This window comes from Thalassophryne amazonica, chromosome 5 (assembly GCF_902500255.1).
Source record: "Thalassophryne amazonica chromosome 5, fThaAma1.1, whole genome shotgun sequence".
NCBI lineage: Eukaryota > Metazoa > Chordata > Actinopteri > Batrachoidiformes > Batrachoididae > Thalassophryne > Thalassophryne amazonica.
In genome coordinates, this window is record NC_047107.1 from 59,294,325 (window position 1) to 59,307,205 (window position 12,881).

Below are 12,881 nucleotides of genomic sequence, written 5' to 3' on the forward strand. Positions count from 1 at the left end.
TGGCATAGGGTCAATGTCAACGAGCAGATCTGATTTGATGCAGGTGTTAATTTGGGGGATGAAAATTTACAGGGTGATTCCATAATTTATTCCTCAGAATTGAGTGACTCCATATTTTTTTCCTCTGCTTGGTCTAAAAAAGTAACCGTTACTGACTGTCACAATCTTTTTTTCTTGATTTCTTATAGTGTTTCTTAAAGCCAGAAAGTTTCCATTTGAAATGACTTTAGTTTTGTGTCATGTCTGTGATCTGCTTTTTTTCTACAAAATTAAACAACTGAATGAGCATCATCCAAGGCCGGTGATTCCATAATTTTTGCCAGGGGTTGTATATGGATTTAAAAAATAGAACTCATTGCTTTTATAGCCAATATTTACAAGAAAGATTTACGTTTTTATTCACTCACTTTCATTTCTTCTTTCTTTCTTTCTTTCTTTCTTTCATTTCTTCCTTTTTTACACAGCACAGAAGATTCCACTAACTGATGGAATAACTTGCAAATGCTTTTAAATGACCAACTCACATAATTTGGGGTTAACTGGGAAACCTTTGGCTATATGTAAGGGCCTAACTGAAGTCTAACCATTACCTTCTTACATTTAAGAGCATGAAAAAAAAATAAAAAAATTATGCCATGGCCTCTGTAGCACAATTTTGGACCTTCACAAGTCAGCATCTCAAAATGATTCATGATGCAATAAACAACTACACTCTATTAAACAAAGCCATAAGAAGCTTGAGGTCATATTACTATTTGCTTGAGGTTATCCAGCTCCACCATCAGCGCCATTGGGTGGCATAGTGGATTAGTGGGTAGCACTGTTGCCTCACAGCAAGATGGCCGTGGGATTGCTTCCCGCCTTTCTGTGTGGAGTTTGCATGTTCTCCCTGTGTCTGAGTGGGTTTCCTCCCACAATCAAAAACATGCTTATTTAGGGTCTGCTCCTTTCTCTGCCTCTGACCAAAGCAGAATCTCTAGATCTGAAGTTGGTCCTCGGGCACCGGACTGTGGCTGCCCACTGTTCCTAGTAGTTGGATTGTATCTAACTGTAATTAGGGTGGGTTAAATCCAGAGGACACCTTTCATTGTATGTATGTACAAGTACAAGTATATATCGTATATATTCTTTTCTGTAGTTCTGTCCTATCATATGACATTGTGCCCATCTCACAACACCTGTCTCATTTCTTCCCTGCAGTGCAGCAGGAGATTGAAAAAAATAACACTATGTAACAAATTTTTATTTTTGTTTTGTTCCTGGGTACAGTGTGTTTTCCTAACCTGTTATGCCTTAAATAAACAGAAAATAGCTGTTATTCCACAGAAACTTTGCTTCTGTGATCAGGACAATGATATTTTGAAATTTGTCTGTTTTCAAGAATATTCTCGATTCGCCTTCACTACTACTGAATAGTCTTCTAGAATATTCTTTAACTGCCAGAACTGTCCAGAATTTTCTAGAAGTTTCCAGAATTATCTAGAAATTTCAAGAAACTTTTAGAACTTTCTAGAACGTTAAAAAAAATGAAATCAAAGTTTGTGCTGAATGTAGTCATTTTTCTATAGACTTTAGACATAAGCAGTTGAAATATAACACTTAGAAGCCAGGAACAAAAATTGTGTTACATAGTGTAATCAGTAAATCCAAACCATCTACATGCTCCCTCGACCCCTTCCCCTCCCCTTTGCTTAAAGCTCATTGTCACTCCATCAGTCAGCTAATAACAAACATCAATTTTTCTCTTCAAACCGGCCATGTTCCAGTCAGCCTCAAAACAGCTATCATCAAGCCTCTCCTCAAAAAATCCACTCTTGATCCTGAACCTCTGTCAAATTACAGACCCATCTCCAATCTTCCCTTCATCTCCAAAATTCTTGAAAGAATTATATCCATTCAACTTCACAACCATCTTAAATCAAACAGTCTGTATGAAAAATTCCAGTCCGGTTTTCGTCCCTCCTACAGCACGAGACAGCTTTCATCAGTCACCAATGACCTTATGATGACCTCTGACTCTGGCTCCACTTCCCTCCTCATCCTTCTCGACCTCTCTGCTGCATTTGATACTGTTGATCACCACATTCTCCTTTACCGTCTCCAACATGACATTGGTATCTGTGGTACTGCCCTTCAATGGTTTCATTCATATCTCATGGGAAGGACCGAGTTCGTAGCCCTGGGGGACGCTAAATCCCTCCACCACACTGTTGTCTGTGGGGTCCCCCAGGGCTCTGTGCTCGGTCCAACCCTCTTCACCATCTCCATGCTCCCCCTCGGCCCTGTTGTCAGCAGGCATGGATTACAATTCCATTGCTATGCTGACGACACACAACTCTACCTCAAGGTCCCCCCTCCTCCACTCCCTCCTCCTATGTCACTCAACTGAACTCCTGCCTGCAGGACATAAAGGCGTGGATGAGTGAAAACTTTTTACAGCTGAACAGCTCCAAAATGGAAGCTGTCCACATCGGTACCTCTCACCAACTACGTTCCTCCCTCATTTCTTCCAACTCTTTTCTTGGCCACAACTTTTCCTTCTCTCCTTCCATGACCAATTTGGGGGTCCGGTTTGACCCCCATCTTAGCTTTGATAATTATATCAATCATATTTGCAAAACTTCCTTTTTCACCTCCGTAATATCGCCAAACTCTGGCCATTTCTCTCCCACTCTGCTGCAGAGAAGATCGTCCATGCCTTTGTCTCCTCCAGGTTAGACTATTGTAACGCACTACTCATCAGGATCCCGGGCAAGAGCCTACAAAGGCTCCAATACATCCAAAATACTGCTGCCCGGGTCCTGATGAGAGTGCGTAAATATGAGCACATCACCCCCATCCTTTGCACTCTGCACTGGCTCCCCATTCACCGCCGTATCGAATTCAAAATCCTCCTTCACACCCATCACTGTCTGTATGGTGTAGCCCCCACCTACCTTATCGAGCTCCACCCACATATATCAGCTAGAACCCGGTCAGGCCAAATGCACCACCTGCACCCACCCAGGACTCGGCTCAAGACCATGGGCGACAGGGCCTTCGAGGCTGCTGCTCCCGTCTGTGGAATGCCCTCCCTGACCATCTCAGGGCTCCACAGACGGTGGATGCTTTTAAAAAAGGGCTAAAAACCTTCCTTTTTCGAAAGGCCTTCCCTAGCTGACTCTATTTGATTTTATCTGTTGATTGTGTCTTTTAACTCATTCTGTTGTTCAATTTTATTGCCATTTTGTTTTATTGCTTTTTGGTTTACTTTTATTGTTTTTTTTTATTGTTTCTCTATTGTTTATTGTTCTATCTACTGTGTACTTTGAGATTTGCTTTCAAATGTAAAGTGCGTTATAAATAAAATCTATTATTATTATTATTTACGACAATAAAGGCTCTACTTTATTCTATCATTGAGGAAGGAGGACCAACTTAATAACAAAGAATTAAACTTTTGTTCTAAAGGTTCACCAGATCATCAGGGTCACTGCTAGGGAATTAAAGAAATGTGACATCATCCACCTTCAAGAGAGGGCTCCATCACTATGACTTGAAAGGCTGTTAACCAAGAAGGAACACAGGCCACCACTTTAAAATCAACATTTGTAGAAGAGCTGGACAAAAGCTTACAGTTGATCAAAGGAAAAAGACCAGGCTTTTTTTGTTTTGTTTATTGTTCTTCTATTAAGAGTTATATTGCTTTCTTGTTGGTCAACAGCTTTTCAGGTCAGGGCAATATCTCCATCTCTTTAGTTGTTCTTTGGACTTTGGAGCAATAGTTTGTTCATTCTGAGGTACTAATTTGGGCCTCTTTCCTCAATGATATAAAGCCTGTATGGTACCAAGTTTGTTATATTTTTGTACAACAGTTTGTACAGTTACTCGTACTATGAATTATATTGAGATGGTTCATAAGTAGGAAGCATATTTTAGTGTTTTAAAAAAGCTGTATGTAACTAGTTGAAATCCAGATTGAAATATGTTCCTAGCAAGGCTCGTGGGGATTGCCCTTTCATAAACGAGAGGTCTTGTATTAGGATCAGGAAGAGTCCCCATTCATGAGTTGTTCTGAAGATCTGCTTATTGTCTTCTTAGACAAGTGCATCCTGAGCGTCAACTTTGTGATGAAGCAGGCCACACAGCTGGAGGCTCAAAGCAGCGCCGCCAACCTTTTTGTCATGGTTTCTGCGCTACTCATCATCGCCACAGGTGCCGGAGTCTTCTTATTCCTTCAAGCTCGGTCTAAATCACTTACAGTCACCAGCACACTCAAAACCAAACCTGGAGGTTACAAGGCACTCAACACCAATGGGGCAGTCAGCTCAGGGGCTACCGAGTCAACGTTCGGGGAGTACAGCGACCGAATCATCGACTGTGAAGATGATGAGGAAAACGACAGTGAAGATGACATTGTGTACATGGCACAAGATGGAACCATGTATCGGAAGTTCAAGTATGGACTTCTGGACCAAGATGATCTTGATCTCGAGTACGATGATGAGAGCTATTCATACGGCTGAAAGAACTCATGACAGTATTGCAAAATGTTGGCTTTTGATTTGATTCTTGCTTGCAAATTGATTTAAGCTTATCCAGACGAATCTTGTAATCATTAAAGGTCCCTTCACACATAACACATAGCACACGGAGGAATTGCATGCCATTCATGCAAAATCGGAGTCGCCTCTAATGCCTCGTACACCTGTCACTATAACTACTCGCACACACCAGCGACTGAAAGACAGAGAGTGCCCTGTGAGAGCCCATTTGATCCCTCTGGTGTTGGCCAAACTACAGGTGACACACACGAACATCCAACACCGCTCGCTTAACACTTAGAAAATGTGGTGTGATTTGTGCTGTTAGCACGAAAACAAAGGGCAGACCCTCACAAGTGTGGCATTGCTAAGCGACACACACCAGGGTTATTTAACCACAAGTTTCTGTATTGGGTCTCCTTTTATTTATATCAACCCAGTGATTTTCACTAATTATACACCAACATCTAATCTATCAGTATCCGGTAATTATTTATATACCCGGCTGGATATAATAAGAGTGCACTGCTTCATTCATGTCATTTTATGACTGTACCATGTCTGTGACCATGGGCCACATACAGAGGCACAGACGGATCATACTGATATTGTCCATTCAATAAAAGGGATTAAATATTGGACATTGCGGTGCTTTTTATGGTGTGTAGTTTTTGTTTCTGCACAGTGCACGACAGCAGTGGTGCGATGTGGTTCCACACGTTCCAGCTGTTTTCTATTTTTTATTTTTGTCTCCACAGCAATGGCGCGATGTGGTTCCACACGTTCCAGCTGTTTTTTATTTTTGCCTCCACAGCAGTGGCGCGATGTGGTTCCACACGTTCCAGCTGTTTTTATTTTTCTCTCGACATCAGTGGCACAATGTGGTTCCACACACTCCAGGTGCTCGCACTGTGTTCGTGCATGCACACAAGCATGCAAGAAACAATTGCAGCGGGATCGTTCACACCTGCCCGACGTCGGCTCGATGTTTTTGGGGTTCGCTCATTCGGGCTGTTTCGCCATGATTCTCCCCGATTCCTACTTATTCATGCTATGTGTAAAGGGGCCCGAAAGTCAGAGTTCAAATAACTAATCTTTTGCATATCAAATCCTAAAAACAGATTATCTGGGGAAAAATCCATCTTTTTTTCCTGTGTTGGACTTAACTTTATAAATCTCACTTTTTGCAAAGACAAATCACTGTCATTCCCAGGTCATGGCAATAATTACCTCTGACAAAGAACTTGGGTGGAGGTTATGTTTTCACCCTTGTTTGATTGTGAACAGCCTGTAACCCACAATTTTTCATATATTGTTATAACATTTTTACAGAAGATTCATATCCTGATAGACAAGAACTGATTAAATTTTCAAGGTCATAGGTCAAAGGTAAATGTCAGAAAAAAATCTTGGAAAAATCCAATCCTTTAACATTGAATGAATGTTCAAAAATTCATAACTCTGTCAAAAAAGATTGAATTTCTTTCATATTTAACAGCGTTATGTAGGATGGTATCATTTATCGACCGGCAAAGTGTGATCTGGATCTGATCCAGATTACAGATTCTGTGGTCATTTAAATTTAAATGAAAACCCCATTTAATGTATACGAGGTCTGTGATAAAAGCAACGGACCTTATTATTTTTTTCAAAAACCATATGGATTTGAATCACGTGTGATTACATCAGACATGCTTGAACCCTCGTGGGCATGCGAGAGTTTTTTCACGCCTGTCGGTTACGTCATTCGCCTGTGGGCAGTCTTTGAGTGAGGAGTCGCCCACCCTCTCGTCGATTTTTTCATTGTTTAGGAATGGCTCAGAGACTGCTGCTTTGTTTGATAAAAATTTTTTCAAAACCTGTAAGGCACAACTGAGTGGACACCATTCGATAAATTCAGCTGGTTTTTGGTAAAAATTTTAACGGCTGATGAGAGATTTTGGTCTGGTAGTGTCGCTTTAAGGACGGCCCACGGCACCTGACGGCGATCTGCGCTTTGAGGCGGCAGCGTCTCGCCGTTTCAAGTTGAAAACTTCCACATTTCAGGCTCTGTTGACCCAGTAAGTCGTCAGAGAACAGAGAACTTTCAGAAGAAGTCGGCATGAGGAGTTTATTCGGACATTCCATTGTTAACGGACATTTTGTAATGAAAGAACGTGCGGGCAGAGTCGCATGTCGGGCCGGACCCGACCGCGGGGGTCGCGACAGGAAAAACCTCTGTTGGAAACCTTAACAGGCAAGTTGGAACATGCCCAAGCTGTTAAACAATTTCTCAGTTACTCACTTGTTGAAAGCCATCAAAAGCCGCCTGAATTTTACAAATGGTTTTCAACACGGAGGTGTTTTTTTGTGCCGTGGGCCGTCCTTAAAGCGACACTACCAGACCAAAATCTCTCATCAGCCGTTAAAATTTTTACCAAAAACCAGCTGAATTTATCGAATGGTGTCCACTCAGTTGTGCCTTACAGGTTTTGAAAAAATTTTTATCAAACAAAGCAGCAGTCTCTGAGCCATTCCTAAACAATGAAAAAATCGACGAGAGGGTGGGCGACTCCTCACTCAAAGACTGCCCACAGGCGAATGACGTCACCGACATGCGTGAAAAAACTCACGCATGCGCACGAGGGTTCAAGCTTGTCTGACGTAAAAACATATGAATCAAATCCATTTATTTTTTGAAAAAAATAAAAAGGACCGCTTTTTTCATCACAGACCTCGTATTTTACATTATATCTTAAACAAACGTGTCCCAATCACTTTCATATTTGAAAGTGAGGTCCAGACTGGCACTCACTATCACTTGAATTTGTGTGCTTGCTCTGGGGGTTGGTAAGGTTAGACTTTGTGTGAAGCCCCTTGAGGCAACTTTGTTATGATTTGGCGCTATATAAATGAAAATAAATTGAAATTGAAAAGCCCTTTGACCTATGTTTTGTATTTTATCTTGTGAAAAGCTACTTCTAACAGGGCTTTCATCTTGAAATTTTTTTCAAAGGTAAAGATTTGTGGAATTGAAAAATAGTGTTGGTGGAGGTTTGTGCACAGTGCTCTAGTTTTAAACTTTTCCCCCCATAAAGTTTAGGTAAAGTCAGCCCTGTGGGGCTAATGTTGATGACACAAACCTGAAACATGGCCACATCCACCACTTGCAGGTTCAGGTAATGTTTTTCAGTCACACTGTGCAAAATCATCTTAATTAAATCAATGTGAAGATGATCTTTTCTGTTAATCACTCTACATAACTCCAATTAAAGAGAAGTTTAACTTTCATTAATGTAGCTGTATCCCCGTTTTATCATGCTAAATTGAAACATGTGGGTAACGGCATAAATTACAGACATTACACAAATTACAGACATTACATATTCAAACACGCTTTCTTAATTTAAAAAAAGAAAATGGCAGACAAATCTATTCATTTACTGCAGTAAAAGCTTTGGACCAAGCAGAATAATGTAACAGTTTCAGTCCACATGAAGCCAGTGTACAAATGTTGACTATAAAATCTCTGCCCATAATCCCGCAGCCTGAGTTTGGCAGAATGTTCATTTAAATTTTGCTTCTCTCACCTGATTTAAAGTGTTTCAGTATTCCTGTATTGTACGGACCTTTATTTAATCTGTCAATTGTGCTGTGTATCCTGTTAAATTAAGCAAATTTTCAGTGAAAGCTAATCTGTTGATCTTTCAGCATTGGTGCTTCAATGACATTCTGAGAAGTGCACTTTGTGTGTGTGTGTACATCTCTATTCAGAACACAATAACACAGATCTCTACTGTGATTATGAAAATATTTTCTCTGAGCTTTTGACACATTTTGTCTTCAGCTTGTCTTCAGAAACTTTTTTAAAACCGTCGTGGAAAGTAATATTTATAAATGTTTAGTGAAATGTGCAAGTGAGCTTAGATTTGTGGTAAGAGTTGTACAAGATGATGGAATTAATGCACAGTAGTTTAAAATAAGTACAATTAATTTATAGACTTTATGTATTTTTTTGCAAATTACATTTGTGTGCTAGGACCAATTTTATTCACTTTATACATGCTTCCCTTAGGCAGTATTATTAGACGGCATTGCTTAAATTTTCATTGTTACGCAGATGATACCCAGCTTTATCTATCCATGAAGCCAGAGGACACACACCAATTAGCTAAACTGCAGGATTGTCTTACAGACATAAAGACATGGATGACCTCTAATTTCCTTTTAAACTCAGATAAAACTGAAGTTATTGTACTTGGCCCCACAAATCTTAGAAACATGGTGTCTAACCAGATCCTTACTCTGGATGGCATTACCCTGACCTCTAGTAATACTGTGAGAAATCTTAGAGTCATTTTTGATCAGGATATGTCATTCAATGCGCATATTAAACAAATATGTAGGACTGCTTTTTTGCATTTGCGCAATATCTCTAAAATTAGAAAGATCTTGTCTCAGAGTGATGCTGAAAAACTAATTCATGCATTTATTTCCTCTAGGCTGGATTATTGTAATTCATTATTATCAGGTTGTCCTAAAAGTTCCCTGAAAAGCCTTCAGTTAATTCAAAATGCTGCAGCTAGAGTGCTAGCAGGGACTAGAAGGAGAGAGTATATCTCACCCATATTGGCCTCTCTTCATTGGCTTCCTGTTAATTCTAGAATAGAATTTAAAATTCTTCTTCTTATAAGGTTTTGAATAATCAGGTCCCATCTTATCTTAGGGACCTCATAGTACCATATCACCCCAATAGAGCGCTTCGCTCTCAGACTGCAGGCTTACTTGTAGTTCCTACGGTTTTTAAGAGTAGAATGGGAGGCAGAGCCTTCAGCTTTCAGGCTCCTCTCCTGTGGAACCAGCTCCCAATTCAGATCAGGGAGACAGACACCCTCTCTACTTTTAAGATTAGGCTTAAAACTTTCCTTTTTGCTAAAGCTTATAGTTAGGGCTGGATCAGGTGACCCTGAGCCATCCCTTAGTTATGCTGCTATAGACTTAGACTGCTGGGGGGTTCCCGTGATGCACGGAGTGTTTGTTTCTCTTTTTGCTCTGTATGCACCACTCTGCATTTAATCATTAGTGATTGATCTCTGCTCCCCTCCACAGCATGTCTTTTTCCTGGTTCTCTCCCTCAGCCCCAACCAGTCCCAGCAGAAGACTGGCCCTCCCTGAGCCTGGTTCTGCTGGAGGTTCCTTCCTGTTAAAAGGGAGTTTTTCCTTCCCACTGTTGCCAAGTGCTTGCTCACAGGGGGTCGTTTTGACCATTGGGGTTTTTCCGTAATTATTGTATGGCCTTGCCTTACAATATAAGGCGCCTTGGGGCAACTGTTTGTTGTGATTTGGCGCTATATAAATAAAATTGATTGATTGATTTATTCTACAACCCCAATTCCAGTGAAGTTGGGACATAGTGTAAAATGTAAATAAAAACAGAATACAATGATTTGCAAATCCTCTTCAAACTACTCGTATATTCAATTGAATACACCACAAAGACAAGATATTTAATGAACAAAAAAGGAGAGTTCTCCACGCTTCTGTATAGCACAAACAAATCTGGTGCAACCAGATAGGACTGATTTGTAAAAGAGAAAAACAGCTGGTGCAACACAGAAATAGGTGCTGAAAAATTTAATAAGGTGCTGAAAACATACATAAATGTACAGAGGGACTAACATTTCGACGTGAAAGTCATATCTTCAGAGTCCTGCAAAGACAAGGATGGTACAGCTTAAATACTAAGAAACAGGTGTCCTAATGCTTCCAAAGGGGCATGACCATCCGTCAAACACAGCACTCACTCAGTCATCAGTTCATGATTAGAGACACACTGTCCCAAAACAAACATAACTAAAACCAGAATAAAAAACAATTATTAATATTAGAGAAAACAAGTAAATTTTAGTTCTTCATTCAAACCAAAAGGTTCCTAGGTGCCTAAAGTATAAATCCAAAATGCTTCTCTGCATAAAAGTTTTTTAATGATATCACCTCCTCTAGGTGGAGCTGTGATTCTCTCAATCCCCCCAAATTTTAAGGATGCTGGGGAGCCATGACAGGCCTGTTTATAATGCCTTGCTATGGCATAAGTTAGGTTCTGAGTACGGATTGCTGTTTTATGTTCAGCTATCCGCAATTTAAGTCGACATTTTGTTTGGCCAATATATGCCAATCCACAAGGGCATTTTAAGAGATATACTACACATGTAGTATTACAATTGATAAATGAAGAAATAGAATATTGCTTACCAGTACGAGGATGAGAGAAAAATGAAGCATTAGTGGAATTAGAACAATGTGCACAATTACCACATCTAAAGAAACCTTTTGGTGGGCTGGAAGGCCACGCAGTTGAGATGGGAATAATCATATCTGAATGAACAAGTCTATCACGAATATTTCGGGCACGCCTAAATATAAATTTAGGTGGTTCAGCACAGATGTCTTTAAATGTGGGATCACTCTTAAGATTGTGCCAATGTTTATAAATTTTTTTTTTTTTTTTTAATTCCAGTAATGCTTCGTTTTTAAGCTGTACCATCCTTGTCTTTGTAGGACTCGAAACGTTAGTCCCTCTGTACATTTTTGTATGTTTTCAGCACCTTATTAAATTTTTCAGTTCCCATTTGTGTTGCACCAGCTGTTTTTCTCTTTTACAAGATATTTAATGTTCAAACTGATAAACTAATATTTGCTCATTTTGAAATGGATGTCTGCAACATGTTTCAAAAAAGTTGGGACAGTGGTATGTTTACCACTGTGTTACATCACCTTTCCTTCTAACAACACTCAATAAGTGAACTGAGGACACTAATTTTAGGTGTCATGATTGGGTATAAAAGGAGCATCCCCAAATGGCTCAGCCGTTCACAAGCAAAGATGGGGTGAAGATCACCACTTTGTGAACTGCGTGAAAAAAAATAGTCCACAGTTTAAGAACAATGTTTCTCAACGTTCAACTGCAAGGAATTTAGGGATTCCATCATCTACAGTCTATAATATAATTATGAGAGTCAGAGAATTTGGAGAACTTTCTTCACATAAGCGGCAATGCTGAAAACCAACATTGAATGCCCCTGACCTTCAATCCCTCAGGCGGCACTGCATTAAAAAAAGACACCATTGTGTAAAGGAGCTTACCGTGTGGGCTCAGGAACACTTAAGAAAACCATTGTCGGTTAACACAGTTTGTTGCTACATCTACAAGTGTGAACTAAAACTCTACCATGGAAAGTGAAAGCCATACATGAACAACATCCAGAAACGCCACTGCCTTCTGTGGGCCCGAGCTCATTTGAAATGGACAGATGCAAAGTGGGAAAGTGTGCTGTGGTCTGATCAGGCCACATTTCAAATTGTTTTTGGAAATCATGGACGTTGTGTCCTCTGGACTAAAGAGGAAAAAGACCATCCAGATTGTTACCAGCGCAAAGTTCAAAAGCCAGCATCTGTGATGGTATGGGGGTGTGTTACTGCCCATGGCGTGGGCAACTTACACATCTATGATGGCACCATCAATGCTGAAAGGTACATCCAGGTTTTGGAGCAACACATGTTGCCATCCAAGCAATGTCTTTTTCAGGGACATCACTGCTTATTTCAGCAACTGATCACCTACCAACCAGGAATAATTCTGGCTCTCACAGATCCATTAGTTTTTCTTTACGAAGTCCGCTTATTCTGCATTACCTTTATTAATTGCACCTGTTTGAACTCGTTACCTGTATAAAAGGCACCTGTCCACACACAATCAATCACACTCCAACCTATCCACCATGACCAAGACCAAAGAGCTGTCTAAGGACACCAGGGACAAAGTTGTACACCTGCACAAGGCTGGGATGGGCTACAGGACAATAGGCAAGCAGCTTGGTGAGAAGGCAAAAACTGTTGGCGTAATTATTAGAAAATCAACCTTCCTCAGTCTGGGGTTCCATGCAAGATCTCACCATGCAGGATAAGGATGATTCCTAGAAAGCCCAGAACTACATGGGAGAGCAGACCTGGTCGATGACCTGAAGAGAGCTGGGACCACAGTCGCAAAGATTACATTAGTAACACACTATGCCGTCATGGTTTAAAATCCTGCAGGGCACACAAGACCTCCCTGCTCAAGCTAGCACATGTCCAGGACCGCATGAAGTTCACCAGTGACCATCTGGATGATCCAGAGAAGGCATGGGAGAAGGTCACGTGGTCAGATGAGACCAAAATAGAGCTTTTTGGTATGTTTGTTTGGAGGATGAGAACAACCCCAAGGACACTGTCCCAACCGTGAAGCATGGGGGGTGGAAACATCATTTTTGGGGGTGTTTTTCTGCAAACGGGAGAGGATGACTGCACCATACTGAAGGGAGGATGGATGGGGTCATGTAT

General features: G+C 40.6%; 1 protein-coding gene across 1 annotated transcript in view; it reads left to right on the forward strand.

Moving 5' to 3' along the window:
* The window catches only part of pcsk5b (proprotein convertase subtilisin/kexin type 5b), a 330,784-nt gene extending 325,088 nt beyond the window's left edge, over positions 1-5,696 (forward strand). The window contains exons 37-38 of the mRNA XM_034170406.1: positions 4,081-4,603; positions 5,598-5,696. Of these exons, the coding sequence (XP_034026297.1) occupies positions 4,081-4,505 (425 nt within the window). The 3' untranslated portion in view covers positions 4,506-4,603; positions 5,598-5,696. The remainder of the gene's footprint in view (positions 1-4,080; positions 4,604-5,597) is intronic.
* The last annotated feature ends 7,185 nt before the right edge of the window (positions 5,697-12,881 follow it).